This window comes from Sturnus vulgaris, chromosome 20 (assembly GCF_052056855.1).
Source record: "Sturnus vulgaris isolate bStuVul1 chromosome 20, bStuVul1.hap1, whole genome shotgun sequence".
Taxonomy (NCBI): Eukaryota; Metazoa; Chordata; class Aves; order Passeriformes; family Sturnidae; genus Sturnus; species Sturnus vulgaris.
Window position 1 is genome coordinate 10,833,899 of NC_142262.1, and position 15,953 is coordinate 10,849,851.

Sequence of the window (15,953 nt, forward strand, 5' to 3'; positions counted from 1 at the left end):
CTGCAGTGCTGTGGCTCAGCACTTCTGTGCTCACGACCTTTGAGAAGAACTCCTGAAGGTCAGGTACAGCCTGGAAGGGTTATTTCATCATCACAAAAGCTTCACAGAATGTATTTCAGCAGCATGTTGAAAATTATATCATCAAAATATTAAAATATACCTGCAGCAAGTACAACATTTCAGCTCAAGTCTTTCAGAGCAGGCAGATGCTCCTGCACATTGCCAGCACAGGCTGAGCCACAGATGCCACCCCTGGCAAGTTTTAGACTGCATTAACACCAAGGATGGCAAAAAATTGCTTTCTGACTGAAAAATGTTTATAACATGCAGTCAGTTGTATTTTGAGGCCTTTGTTCAAAAATACTGAGAGGCAGGAGTGATGCCCTGGCCTGCTGTGCAGAGCAGCTGCACTGGGCTGTGCTTCCCCAGGGCCACCAGGTGAATCCTGCAGCCCATGACTGTGTCTTGCAAGCAGATGTGAGTTCCAAAAATCCCTCCTAAGGGTAACAAACAGCAGAATGAGTGCAGGGGAAATGAAGAATATTAGTTTAGATTATTAAAAGTGGGAAAGAAAAATTCCAAGAGCTGGTGAGCCTCCTGACAAGGCTGCAGGGATAGTCCCAGATCATTATTCCCTACAGCTGCATGAGGTGCAGCAACTCCTGCACACCAAAAAAAGGAATGGGAAGCCTGGGACTGCAAGAAATGAAAGATGAGAGGGGGCAAAAGCAGTGGGAGCATGACAAGAGAAACATTAAGATGACACTTAGTTCTTCTGGGTTTGATATCAGGCAGTGGGTCTTGCAAGACCTATGAAAAATGTGGTTTTGGTGGCAGGAGCAGAGGCAGGGCAGGGCTCAGGCACAGCTGGATGTCCTGCAGAGCCAGAGGAGTGCAGCCCTGGGACCTGACCTGCTCCCAGCACAGGCAGCAGTGACCCATGCCTGAGCAGCTCTGCACACCTGCCCAGCCCAAGGGGACACAGGACAGCACAGAGCATTTGTTCTTGCAGAAGAAACAGCTGAATGAAAGCCAGGCTGGTACCAGGAGTACAGCTCAAAGTTAGCACTTCTTAGCTTTAGTATTTACTGAGGCATTTCTTTAAAAGTGACACGTTGATTTTTCCCTTTCTTACTTCTCAGGAGTAACTTCACTCTAATTTTGGTGCTTTAGCTGGGTCATTACCTCAAAAAACACAGCCTCCTCTAAATCAAATCTCTTCAGTTTAGCACTTCAAAAAAGTTAACACAGGTAGCATTTGCCCTGAAGTTTAATTTATTTAAAAACAGTGAGAGTTTGTTAATGCTTGTATTATGACATTTGGTACCTGTGCATTTACCAGGCAATGCTACCGTGCCACAGCACACAAGGCACACTATAAATGAATTTTCTTACTCAATTAGTCCTAGAGAAAATCTACAAGTCCATAGAGTTGTATTTATTTGTCATTGCCAGAAGTTCCAGCACGTGCAGCCAAGCTTTTTAACTTTCTCTGTCCAGGAGCCTGAATTGACACAGCCCTTATAAAGTCAATTATCTGCACTCAAGTATGCCAGCTCAAACCCATTTCTCTGGACTCTGAACCTCACAGACAAGGAAAGTGGAAGGAAGACAAGAGCAAGACTCAAGTTTTGCCTTGTGATACTTTTATTATGCTGATGGTCAGTTCCAGCATCCAGCACTGACCTGGCAACACCCAAACCTGCACATGAAGGCTGGGGGTGATGCCCCCTGGCCCAAGAAGGAGCTGATCTCCCCAGAGTCACTCTGAAAAAGCCTCTGACAAAATGGCTAACGTGGAAGGGTTATTTATGGTTGGTTTCTGTAGCTCCTGTCTTCCCCCAAATAAACAAGGTGTCTGCAGCCTGGATTTCAGAGCTTCCCCTGCTCAGGACGTGTCCCTCAGCCTGTCTGCAAGGGCTGAGCCCCCGGGGGGCTCCTGCCACGTTTGTTCTCTGCAGTGAGCAAGGAGCTCTGAACTCCTCTGAGCAGACTGCAGGGCTTGGCCGATCAGGGGTTAAAGAGCTCACTAATCAAAGATGCTCAGTAAGTCAATGCAGCTCAATCAGGTGGATAGAAGCACGAGGATGAGGACATTTAAGTGGTAATGAAATAACACCAAGCTCTTAATTTAAGTAACATCATAAGACAACCCTCTGGTTTTAATCACAAACCAAAACAGGCAAGTCCCACTGGAATCTACCACTTATGCAGCTTGGATTTAAATATAATTCAAGGTCGTCAATCTACACTGAAAACCACAATATTCAAGTTGCACAGAAATTATTTTATACAATATCCCTGATTTGAAAATCAATTAAAGTTATGCAGAGTCTATGAATTAAAAAAAAATGATTTTCTGCTGATGAAGTAACACTTTCTATAGAGTAGGGTATCTTTTTGAATGGAAGAATCTGGAAGCACGAAGGCAATACAACCTGATACTCCAAAAACTTCCAGCTTTAGGCTGGGGCTCCCCTGCTGCTGTAATTCAACTTGAGCAGCTGTTGATGGCTCCGTTTCCTCTGCCATGTGTCCCATCCCATTCGTCCCTTGGAACCAGCAGCTGACTGGGCACATGCACAGTAGCTGATGGAACAGCAAAATTTAGTTTTCGACCAGATCAGCTCCCTGGTGGAGTTTGTAACAGAGCCAGGCAAACACTGGAATCAGTAAATGGAAAATGAGAAGCATCTCTTGTGCCAGCTGCAGAGGCTCTGGTCACCCCCAAGGCACTGTGAAAAGCACATTGCCCAGCTCAGGGCAGCTGCAAACCACTGCCAGCAGAAGGTTCCATCCCCATCCCCATCCCCAGCAGGGAATGGCTCCCAGTCCTGCCCCAGCTGAGGAGCAGCTCCACAGGCAGGGCCAGCCCAGGGCTGGGAGCTGCAGCCCCATGAAAGCCCCGTGCCTCCAGGACAAACCGTGCAGGAGAGGCCAAGGAGAACTACCAGAACACAGCACAGGAAGAATTACAGCTCTAAAAGTCATTTTTACCTACTCTGCTCTCCCCTCCCCAGAGGAATTAGCTCTGGGGACAGCAGCTGGCAGCTGCTCAGGCAAACCTGGTGCTCAGCTGCAAAAGGTTTTTTAAAAACCCAGTCAGAAGAGATCCTGGTGTTATAACAAAATGCAGGAAGTTTGACTGTCAGAATGCAAAAACATTCGATTCTACAGCCCTTCATTCACCAAGCTGTATCTCCCAGAACAGACCAGACCTAACAAATTCCCTGTTAACTCCAGGGGAAAGCTCCAGATGTACATTAAACATTTGTTGGGTAATTGGTTCAGGCAGGATGTTCTGTAAAGTTCTACTTCAAAGTTATAGACTCAGTCTACAGAAGAATTACAGTATTTTAAAAGCAGCTTTTCTTAAAGGCATGACTTTGTTCTGCTCTGGTCACAATGTAGTCATTTATAAACTGACAGAAGACAGTCAAACAGAAAAGCAAAAATCTGTCTTCAAGTTTCCCACTGAAACTCCAAGGCAGCAACATTTCAAGCCCAGGAACTCTCTCACAGAACAGAGTTTACAAGCACACACATACCCAGCCTCTACAGCAGGCTGAGCTCCAATCACCCTTTACTATATTGATATTTTAAGTATTGCAAATGTCCAGATGTCTCTCACGATTTGACTGGGAATGAATGGGAGAAGCTATTTGGAGCTATCCCTGCCCAGCCAGAGAGGCATTTTTTGAATTAGCACTCATTCACAGATCTATGGAAACAATTCCACAGGTGCCTTACCTGCTTTCAGCTTTAACCTCTCTCTGATTACAATTCTTATCAAACAGTAACTTTTATACAGACTGTCTCACAATTCCCTTATTTAAGGTAAGAACATGAAATAAGTATGCCAAAGTGAAAAAAGTTAAATCTGCTTTCCCAGCTCAGGAGACAAAGCAATGGGCTACTGCACACCCAGCCAGAAAACCATGCAGAGGAAAATGGTTCTTATTTGCAGGTTATTATTTGTCCTTCCTCAAACCCAAGCACAAAATTCTTGTGGATCACTCACTTTGGCAGAGCCTTTCTTTTTCCCTGTCCAGAGCAGTGATCAAATGCCCATTTCTGGAGCAGACATTAAAAAAAAAAAAAAATCCTGGTTTTTTTGGGAGGTGGAGGGGGCAAGTTCTTTGATATTTCTCAGACAGGAGAAATCATTGGCTTTCTAAAAAGAGGCCCTGTGTAGGGGAATGGAGGGCTCTTGTTTATTTGTAGGTGGTGTTTCATCCTCAGGTGCCATAGAGCCCATCCCAGGAAAAGCTCCCTGGCTCCCTGGTGGATGGCCTTGTTTGTTGTGGATGCAGGCTCCAAGGATCTGTTGTGTATGTGCCCTGTGCTGTAGGTGAACAGGCTCAGATATCAATCTACCCAAGGTCATTTAAAAATTGCATTCCTGACAAGTTCTGTGAAAACAGGTCATTGCCTGGGGGAGGGAGACCTTCCCACCAGCACAGATTTTGCTGCTGCCAGAGCATTCACTGGACTGGTCCATGAATGCTACATGACAATGAAAACACACAGCTGTCCCACAGCCTGCCACTCTTCGATTCCCATTGAAGATGGGAATGTTTTTCTTTTTTCTTTTTCCTATTTTCCTGCTGGGCTGATAAGCACAGGAAGAGATCTAGTTACAGAGATGAAGCATGACTTTTTAATTTGTGTTTGTCTCTAAAATGTTGCCTGGTTACTCCCTAAACTATCATCAAACAGCACTGTGAAGTGACTTGCAACAAACAGCTCTGCCCAGAGCCAACAGGAAGAGTGACAGGCACAAGTTTCCTTGCTGGGCACCTACCAGGCCAAATGTGCCCTGACACACTTGTGGGCACCACGAGATTTCTGCTTATCCTACACTTCACCTCCATGGGCAGCTCACTCCCTCCTCAGTGCAGCTCTGCAGCTCCCCAAAGCCAGGGCAGCTTGCAGGAATAAATCAGCATTGTGCCCCCAGTGACCCATCAAACACTCCAGGGAACTTTGCAGGAAGCAGGACATTTGCTAATAATACAAATTGATAGTTCCAGTTTTAACACCTAAATTTCACCAAGTTAAAACTGTTTAAAGTTTTAAAGGAGCTACACGTGCCCAAAGCATCTGATGTGACACATCCAGCAGTGCCACAGGAGCTGGACAGTATCACTGTCAGGTTACCCTCCTTTGAAGGTTTCAGGTGACTAAAGGATGGAAACATCACGGGTATCTTCAAGAAAAGTGAGCAGGATCATTGCACTCTCCTTCCAAAAGCTGAAAGGAACCTCTGGAAGTCAGAAATTCTCAAGGACCCTTCATGAAAAGCCATCTCTCTTGGTGCACCTTCAAACTGCATTTTTTTTTTTTAATTTCTTGCCTTGTCATCATCAGTTCATTCATACATAGGTCAGGTTTTACATTCAACTCTTATTTCTTTGTAACTGTGAAACAATGAACTTGCAAAAATTCTCATTCTTTGTCCTAAAAGGTATAACATTAATTTATTCCAGAGGAAAGATCAAATTCAGGTGCAGCCTACTCCTCATGGGTATCCAGTGGTTTTAAGTCTTAGAATAATAATATTTATCAGCTTTGCTTCATCAGTGCTCAGACACTTTTCTCCCAGAACACTGAAACTGCTCAGACATCACTCCATGGAGAATTACATCAACCCTCTCCCTGCAGCCCAGCTTCAAAGGCAAACCCAACAGTGCTGCTTTAAATCACTCAGCAGCCCCCAGCTCTGGGTGTTCACTGGTGTTTCCCACCCAGCCTGACACAGGGCAGACACAGCCATGGCTCCTGCATTTCCAGCTTGAGCTGCCACAAACCCTTTTAACAAACCAGCATCTCACTCCTGCCTCTTCCTGCAGGACATGCCCAGGTCTGCAGTGAAGGGTCAATAAAACACAGGGCTGGAGCACTGATGTAAACACTCTAGGTGTTCCTGCTATTTGTGAAGTTAAAATAACTGCTTTTATTAAAAAGGAAAAAAATCCAAAAAACAACTGGTTCTATCCTTTCCTCTGGAATCTCCGAGATAAATCACAGCAGCCACGCTCCAGGTTTGCTGCTGGCTGGTACATGAAGTTAATAATTAGCAGTGATACATAGCAGAGGTCACCCGAGCCCAGTCAGGGCTCACCCTGCCACTTGTTACAGTGACCCACAGCACTGCATCCAGGGATTTTTTACATGAGGTGACCACGCTCATTATTCCCTCACCCAGCACAGCCCCAGCCTGGGAGGACTCAGCCAAGCTGTGAATTGAGACTATTTTAGAAATCACGAGTGAGGCATTTGCAACATTAGCTTGAAATTCCCCAAATTCCTGAGGAGAAAACGGTGACGTGCTCAGCAGTGCCAGCCAGGGCTGAGTCAGCACAAGAGGACAAAACAAACAGGACTCTGTCCTGCCCACTGCCTGCTACTGGGGGCAGCTTCTCCACCACACCAGGCAGAACTGCAATTTCATTTTACTTTTGAGCCCTAATTAAGTTGGAAGAACCTTAAAGACGGTTTAGTTTTCACTATCAGTCTTTCACTCCCTTTATTAATTATTATTAAGAGAAGCTTTACTAGTTTTAATTTAGAAATGACAACAGAGCTGCTACATTTGAACAGCAGCTCGTGCTGCTCCTCTAACAAATTCCAACAGGTCTGGGTTGATTTACTCAGCCTTTGCAAAGGGGCTGCTGTGATTTAGGAGGTGAGCAGAGCACACAAGGCAGCTGCAGTTGGACAAAATCAGGGGAAACTCCCTGTGGGTGCTCCTGGTGCCCACAGTGCCAGCTCGGGGCTGGGCACAGCTCCTGGGCACACAGGAGGGTTTCACCAGCTCAGCTGAAGGGCAGTGCCAATCCAGAGCGAAAAACTCCTCTGACTGCCCAGGCCTTGCTCCCAGTGCCCCTGGAGCTACCAACACACACAGAGATCTCTGCCTCCTCCCTGGCTTGTGGCTCCCAAGGATCTCTCCAGGAGAAATGAAAATCCACACAGGCCATCCCCACACTTACATTTCAGCTCTTATTTGCATTCTGCTTAGCAGTAGCCGGCAAGCCACAGGCTGGACAAGGCTTATTTGGACAGCAGAGCACAGAAAGGTTTCCATTCTCCATCAATCCTGCTGAAGTTGTTCTACTTCCCACGTAGAATAACTTTGTTTAGACAAAGATTACACTGTCCACTGAGACAATGATCCAAGGAGGCCCTTCAGCTGTAAGATCTGCCATGTAAGCTCACCCATTTAACTTTTGCTCCTTTCCAAACAATCAAGCACAAACCACTTAACAAATCGGGCTGGCAACTTCCCCCAGTGACCTCTTTGCCTACGTCTGATCATGGCCGAGCTCCAGGAGTTTGGAGAGATGGCAAGTGTGACAACAGTGACACAGCAGGGGCACACACAGGGCACAGATCCTCACACACCACCCACAAAGCAAGGCCAGTCACAGACCTTCATGGCAGCCATCAAACTCTCCTGCATTTTCCTGATCCGTGTATTCCTCACATAAGGAATTTAATTTTAAGCCCCCACTATAAGCTGAGGCACAGACTATGACAGTTTAGCTCTGCTGTTACAAAAATTGCTTCTTTTTTCTGTTTTGAACATGTTATCTGCAAATTTCAAGTAATGACTCTGTTCCTGCATAGGAAGAGATGGGTGGAGGAGGTTCACTGTTCCCTCTGCCTGTGTCACTTCAGATTTAGACTTCTATTACATCTGACCTGAATTTCCATTTCCTTACTGAACAGTTTTGCTCATCCTGGTTGTTCTTTCAATGTCTCCTGTTCCATTTCCTCTTTGCCCAAAGCAGAGCAGCCCAGGGCTGTACAAAGTGCAGATTAAATCACAGAATGGTTTGGCTTGGAAGGAACTTTAGAGATCATCCACTCCCACCCCTGCCACGACAGGGACACCTCCCACTGTCCCAGGCTGCTCCAAGCCCCAATGTCCAACCTGGCCTTGGGCACTGCCAGGGATCCAGGGGCAGCCACAGCTGCTCTGGGCACCCTGTGCCAGGGCCTGCCCATCCTCCCAGGGAGGAATTCCTTCCTAATCTCTAATATAAACTTCTGCTTTTTCAGTTTAAATCCATTTCCCCATGTCCTGTCACTCCATCCCTTGTCCCTCTCCAGCTCTCTTGGAGCCCCTTTAGGCACTGGAAGGGGCTCTGAGGTCCCCCAGAGCCTTTTCTCCTCCAGGCTGATTAACTCCAGGTCTCAGAGCATCATCCTGGTGCCTCCTCTGGCCTGGCTCCAGCAGCTCCACATCCTTCCTGTGCTGGCTCCTGAGCCGGAGGCAGCTCTGCAGGTGGGGTCTCCTCTGTGTTTGTGCTTGGGATGTACTCTAAGTCTATACATTATAAAAAGATTATATTATTATAGATTGACTATATATATCATTAAAATAGAAAGAAAATGTGTCAAGTCTGTGGTAAAAATGTTTCCTAGATTGACCCCTTTTCCACTCACTCCTCACATTCCCTGACAGCTGCATTTCGATGTCCACAGACCCTTCATCCCTTCAGCTCCTGCTCAGGCAGCAGCAACACCAACATTACCAAAGGAATTCATCTTTCCCAAGATGTTTATGCACAAAAAGCACAGACAGAGGAATGCAGGTTCCAGGGTTTGCAGCAGCAACTCCCAAACCATAAAAAGCACAAAACAATGGGCAAGATTGACCAATCTTTAACCAGTTGTTTGCTCATATGAAAAATGACAAACTTCACTTCTCTCCCACTGCTTACAACCCCCCTTTGGTTAGGATTGTTATCAAGTTCCTTTTGGAAAGCTGAGTACCGTAGTCTCCAGATTTTGAGCAGGACCCTCAGAGATGGCACCATTTGGCTGCTCTGCTGCCAAATGTTTTTGTGCCAAATGTTTTTGTGCAGCACACTCCATCAACTATTCCATCTCTGAGATTAGGCATTTGGTTCTTCCAGATTTTCTATCTTCAGTATTTTCTATTTACTAACCCTTCAGAGAATAATTTCCTGCTAATTTACTCAAATTTTCCACAAGAACTTCCCTGAGCAACTTCATAGCAGATACACATAAAGAGGTAGACAGCTATTTTTTCCTGCTTTATCTTCTACATTTTCCTTCTCCACACCATCTGATTGATGGCTTTACCACCACTTTGAAAAAGCCCTATAACAGGATGAATTTGAATGCCCCAGGGTGATCAGAAAGACATGAGCTTTCATTCACCTTGTTCTCTGAAATACATGCACAACACCTTGAAACTCAGAGTCCTTGAAGAAGGCTCACAAATTCTGCCAGCAATTCCTGAGCAGCCAAGTACCTGGGAGCATCAAGCCTGGCCAAGTGAAAGGAGGCTGGAGGTACAGCAGGATATAAATTGTGCTGCTGATGTCAGAAAGGAGCAGGACACCAGCAGCCCTCACCTCTCCCCACTCACTAAGGGATAAACCCTGCTCTGCTGCTTATTGCTTCCTTGCCAAAGGACAACAAAGAAATTTAAGTCAAGAGGAAGGGGGAGGAAAAAGGAGCAAGTGCTGGCAGTGATGGCATAGCTGCACTCTGCGTTCAGCAGCCCAGAGGAATGCAGGCAGGAGTGACAAAACCCAGCTTTGTGCACAGCACAGCGCCCGGCCGGGCTCTCACGCTGCTCTCGAGATTAGAACACATTGAAGGTTTTGTTACATCAAGGCATTACTGCTTGTGCCTGTCATCTCCAGGCTTGAGCCAAGCAGGAGCAAATTATCCATTTCACAACTACCTAGAAATAAAAGGAGTTTAATTTAAACTAAAGCTTCAGTGCAGGAGCAGGTGCTGACTGAGTAATCGCACAAAATGATTCATCTCATGAACGATTTCCCAAGTTGGATGCACTTAGTCTTGAATTCCTGTCTGTAGGCACAGTCACAATTCAATTATAAGGTCAGCTTGCATAGCAAGTTTTAAAATTAAAGTCATCTCTGGTTGCTCAGAATATCGACCAAAAAAGCCCATGGAAGTGGCTCATCTACTGCAGCATTTCACTTCTGAAGTGGAAAAAAAGCCAAGGCACTGAAGAAACTAAAAATTCCTTATGTAACAATTGTCACTCCTGGCTCATTTGTAAATACAAGAAAGTTACTCAAATTACATAAAAAGAGATGTCAACTTCTGAGCAATTAAGCCTTAAGAGAGAGCTGTTCACTGTAAACATCATCATTCCTAATTAAGTGCCCAGCCTTGAGGCTGAACAATAGACAGGGATCCAGTCACATTTTGACACAGAGAAGGACAAAGGTCAGTGAAGAACTAAAACTTTTCCAACAATAAAAAAAGTTTAAAATGCAGTTTCTAGAACTAAATTGTGTAAGCTCAACTGTGCTTTTTCAGTAAGTACTTGCTACTGATGCCATTCACAGCTGGCCAAGCAAGGTGCAATAATTTCAGTCCTGACAACTCCCAGCCCCTGAATCACACAGGTTTAATATCAAGAGACAGAACAAAAAAGTGAGGGGAAGGAGATGAAATATTGCAAAACAAGTTCAGCTGACAGAAGTATTTATCATTTTACTGCAAATTCAAAAATAATGAGGCAGGAGACTGTTTCAGCATGATAGATTTCAGTTTTTTCTACTTTGTTTCTTGCTTCTCTTTCCCTGCACTCAGCCATGAAGACACTGAATGTGACAGTCCTGGAGGTGTACAAGCAATCTGGATGTTAATGGCATTGTTACCTGAGTATTTATATTTCACACCTGCCTGAGTGGACCAAGTGAAATCCCAGAATTCTCAATGTAACAATAAAGGGATCTATAAATCCTTCACATGGCATTTACCAAGCAGCCAGTTCTGCTGGGATCATCATCCTGCACTTTATAACTCATTAAAAGACCTTGGGGACCCTTTTGGGTAGTCCAGATGTAATGAAAATACCAAGAACATTAATGGCACATTTATCAGGTTCCATCTGCTTCTCACAACAGAGAACACCAACCATCACTCCCAAGTCTTTCAGTCTCAGAGAATTTTTCCCTCTCCTATTTAAAGATTTAATAGACCTTTAAAAGAAAAAAAACTGTCTTATTTTAGTTTCAATTCTTTTCTTCCGTATGTGGGGGTGGATATGCCCCCAAGGGAGGACTTAAATCAAGATTAACTACAAATATAGATCAATAAGGTGTTTTCAAGAGAGAACTATTGCACCTGTAGGCAGCTCTGGCTTCTCCAACACCAAGTGTTCCCTTCCCGTCTTACGCTGTTTCCGATAAACCTTCTCTGCAAAGGGATTAAAGGCAGGCCTAAAATATCAGTGCTAATTTGGTGCTCATCAAGATGTCCTCAGGGAAACAGGATAAAAAGGAGAGACTAAGCATAATTATACAAGAGTAATATTAATAGGCAAGCTGGGCTTTAGCAACAAAAAGTCAACAAGTTTTCCTTCATATTTCTTCCGAAGCACTTGTGCGTCACTGGATAAAGAGGAACAATAAAACAAAGCCATACTTCCTCTAGAAATCCAGTGGGAAAATTGGAAGGGAAGAGGGAAAAGAGAAAGTCAACTGTGGAAAAAGCACTAGTGAAAAATTTATGAGTGCTGCTTTTGCACAATCAAGTCTCCTTTGCTGGTAAAATACTGGCACAGACTTATTAGCCCTAGAAAATTCATTTTCATAAAGAAAATCCTAGTCTGTGGCAAATTTTTATGGCCCATAACTTTTAGCAGGACTGAAGAACACTAGCAAAGCTTGCAAATTGTATAACCAAACAGAATTAAGGTCAGCATGGGCCAGGGATTAGGACAGCAATTCCTTATGATCATGTCAGCTGTGCAGCAATGCTCTGTGGGGCCAGCCCCAGCCCTACCCCACTGCTGGGCTTGATTTCATCCATCACCCCTGGGACATGGGTACTCCCTGCTTCACCTTCTCCTCAGGGAAATGAAGGGAAAGTGCAGGAGAAATCCACTAAACCACCTGTGAAGTAACACCCTCCTACCACAGCACTTTGAAAAATAATTACTGGGGGAAAGAGAGGGGAAATCCAGTCTGGAAAGCTGAATTGCAGGTTATTATCTTCTGCGGTCAGGCACTGGGTAATGAGTCTTTTCCTGAAGAGAAATCCTGCCTGGCACAGCTAGAATGCAGCCAAGTCTTGCTTGTCTCAATCAGGAGTTCCTCCAAGTCCATCTTTAATGCAAGTGCTGCATCAAAGGCAGGAGATGCAGCACTGCCTGAGTTCTGCTTTTCCCTGCACAACTGGCCCCAAATCCTTGCTGCCTCCCAGCTGCCCCACCACTGACCTGCTCATCTGCAGCACTCAGCCACGGAGCACAATTCTGCACCTCCCTCTCTTGTGGCAGCTTCCAGGAGTCATTCTGTGTCCCTGGGGAATCCATTCCCCTCCAGACTGGGTGTTCAGAGATGTTCTCCCACCCTCTGCCCTCTGTGTTTGGCAAGCACTGACCCACATTCCCAGCCCATTCTTCCCTCCCCAGAGGGCACAGGGAGGGCTGACCTGGGCTGCCAGAGGGGCAGGAGGTCCCCCCAGACAGGAAATTCTTCAGGGGGCCAAGAACAGAGCAGGGTTTGATGGCTGGCAGTCAGCAACGTTTCCACACAGACTTTTCTCACCACAGCACACGTGGAGAACTGCAGGGATCTGTTGTATCCCCAGTTTAGGAAAATTCAGTGTTCCAGCAATGGTTAAGACAAGGAATAACTACGCACATACATCAGTTCTGCTGACAGAAAGTTGTTTGCTTTCATAATCTAAATAAAAATCTCCATTTTCTTATTTAAGCACAAATATTAAATATACAAAACCTCAGCAAAGCAGAAACTGGAAGCTGAGCTGTGACTATCCATGCTCTGAATTACAGGCATGAAACCACTAAGAAACTGAGTAACACTTTACTCACTGTGCCCAATTCTCAGCACAGAAAAATTGTGGTTTAAGAAATCAGGTTGCTCAGAGTCACAGCTCAGGTCCAGCTATCCTGTTAATCACAGTAAACAGCTCACAAACACCTGGAAATGAGTAGTTTGTGATTAGCTGCAAGGAAAATAAACATGATTATGCTGCACAAAATACCACTGAACAGGCCAGGAAAATCCAGCCAACCACCTTCATTAATCTAAATTAGTGGCCAGGATATTTCTATTAGGGGAAGGTCATATTCTCCAAAGGAATTGCATTCCTATGGTTTCAATTTCAGGTTTGAATCCTAATAATTAAACTTCAGACGTCAAATACTGGAAACACAGCAGTCATTCATATCAAAAGAAACCTATGGATATGCTGCAACAGCAGAAGCATGACTTGCAATAGCACTGGAAAAACTACTCTCCCCAGCCCTGTCTCTGCCATCCCAGCTCTATCTCCCACAACAGCTACGTGCACAGACACAGCCAGGAACTGCAGCACAACACTTTTATAAGTATGTGTCAGTAACTTATCACCAAAAGCATCCTGGCAAGGATTCTGCTGCAAATAAATGCTTGCAGAGACCTCTGATGATTAATCTGAAGCATTTTGATTAACCCAGCTAGTTCTTGGTTAGAGACATTTCTACCAGCCAGAACTTTCTGACACGTTTTCTGTTTCAATAAAGACTGAATGCTGGCTAAAACACAAGGCAGAGCTAGAAGATTAAAGACATTTTGCACATTGTGTTAAATACTTGATAGGGAAAACCTATCCTCACCAAACCCTGGGCACACTCAGTAGCTGACCTTGTGTTGCCACTGATAACCAGAAAAAAAATGGAATAATGTAATAATCTGCTACAGTTAAGACAAACATTATTTGGTGCTCCACTGACTACAAAACCTTGGTTGCTGTAACTGCAAGTTTTATTTCTGTGGAGACACAGTTCCCTGCAGTGTGTCTGTGCATCAGGGCCCACCCCGAGGCCCTGGGAGCACAGAAGCAGCAGGGTCAGTGCCAGAGCTCCCCACTCCACCTGACACAAACACTCACTGCTCACCCTCACCAGCACTAATGCCTGTCCTGCAGCTCTCATTTATCCCTGCAATGGAGCTGTGCACACAAATCATCAATGGGGAATTCACTAACTCCTGCAAATGCTTCCTAAAATAAACAGGGAGTGGCTCCATACAGGTGAAGGGAACACAGAAACACAGATTTAGTTACCCTCAAACAAGTTATTCCCTAAACAATGGATCCCACTGCATGGTTTTTTTCTGTTATTCCCAGCTATGCCTTCATCTGTTCAAATGAGAGCTCAGACTGTCAAAATCCAAAAGCAAGCAAGCACAGAGAGATTTGATACAAAATATAAACCTGCATGCATCAGAAGGAAAGAAAAGAGGACTGTAACCAAACACACACCACCATTTTTTTTATTCCATCTTCCAAAAATAGTAACATTTGTCCATGTAGCAAGATCTCCAGAGATACAAATCAGTACCAGCAGGATATGTGAGCAAATATATGGAGCACCCGGAGTGTGTAACTGCTGACATTGACTTACTTTATTAGAGGACATTTGTCTCAAGAACATTTCAGTGTATTCTTGAGACCATTTCAAGAGGTGCTTTCAGATTGGGAAGCACTTAATCACAATCCACTTGAGACTGCTACAATGAACTCCTTAAAATAAATCTTAAGGTTTGCTCTGCTCTTATTCCACATGGACTTATGAGGGGTCCTCTGACCTGGGCTGTTAAAGGCTGTTGTTCTGGTCAAGAAGTCAGTTTCTTTCACAAAAACACAAGAAAACAGAGTCCCAAATACCCACTGGGAAGCAGAACAACTCTTGGTGGCCCCGATTTGCTGCTCTTCCCCTGCCTGTCCCTGCATCACCCCACTCTGCTGGCACAGCTCTCCTGAGGTGAAAGGACACTCAGCAACCTGTAGTTGATTATTAAGCAGCCCTAAAGACAAAGTCACAATTCAAGAAACAAAAACTTGTGTGATGTATTTAAAGATATCCAATGTCTAAAAAAGAAGTTAACATTTAAATGGTTGGTTAACCTGGTAGCAGAAAGAGCTTTCCCTCAGTTTGTGTGAAGTAGGGCAGAGCTTTTCCCCTCCCTCCAGTCCATCCTCAGCTCCAGCACAACAACAAGGTGTGCACACCTGGCTCTTGGTTACACACACCTGTCTGCATACAACATGCTGCTGTCCCCACATCTTTAACAGCCTCCTAAATATGAGCCAATATTGGACAGAATAAACTGTGCTTGCCAAATACTGTGTCAGAAATGCAACTGTGCAAGTTCAACAGCACGTGCTCATTTGAACAAATTTGTAGCAGATTCAGTTCTCATGTTTGTCCAGCACAGCCTTAAAGACAAAATCAAACCATGAGCCCTCCATAAACACACTCTATTCTACTACAGATATGCATCAGTTTGGAGAGGAAAAAAAAAAAAAAAAAGGAAATTCCTCCAGGTTAAGTATTTCCCTGACCTCTTTTTCAACTCAGACACACCATTGTTCCATTGTCACCTCGGATTATTTGTCAGCTGCCAAAACGCCAACATCTTTATAGCACTGCCTTTTCAATCTCACTCTTTTACTTCTCCTTCATCCAGAGCCAGTGCACAGCATCTTTTGACATGCAACTTAGCTCTTCCTTTTTTTTTAGGAACAAACTATTTCTGACACAACTTCCAGAGCACCAATGGCCCAGCTGTGCTGGTGTCACTTTGCTGCTGCTCCTCAGCAAACCCATTTCTCTTCCCCCTCTTTAAAATTCTGATTCCACACAGCTGGATAAGAAAAGCCCAAGCTGCAGGGACATTGAGGAGTGCCAGGCAGCTGTAAAATCCCAGTGTCTGTCCTTACCTTGCAGCATGCACCTGTAGGCAGACTCGGATATGGCATAGATGTGTGGGGGCATCTCGTGGCGCTTCTTCCCTCTGTACATCTCAATAATGTTCTCTGAATAAATTGGGAGGTTCTTGTAAGGATTTATGACTACACAGAACAACCCTGAATAGGTCTGGAAAAAGAAAAAATAACAAACATTTCTGTTAGTAAAC

General features: G+C 44.8%; 1 protein-coding gene across 4 annotated transcripts in view; it reads right to left on the reverse strand.

Annotated features, from left to right (window-relative positions):
* MYH10 (myosin heavy chain 10) overlaps positions 1 to 15,953 on the reverse strand; it is an 85,852-nt gene that overhangs the window by 55,757 nt on the left and 14,142 nt on the right. For all 4 annotated transcript variants that reach the window (XM_088176465.1, XM_088176462.1, XM_088176464.1 and 1 more), the window contains exon 3: positions 15,757 to 15,913. In XM_088176465.1, coding sequence (XP_088032591.1) covers positions 15,757 to 15,913 — 157 coding nt within the window. The remainder of the gene's footprint in view (positions 1 to 15,756; positions 15,914 to 15,953) is intronic.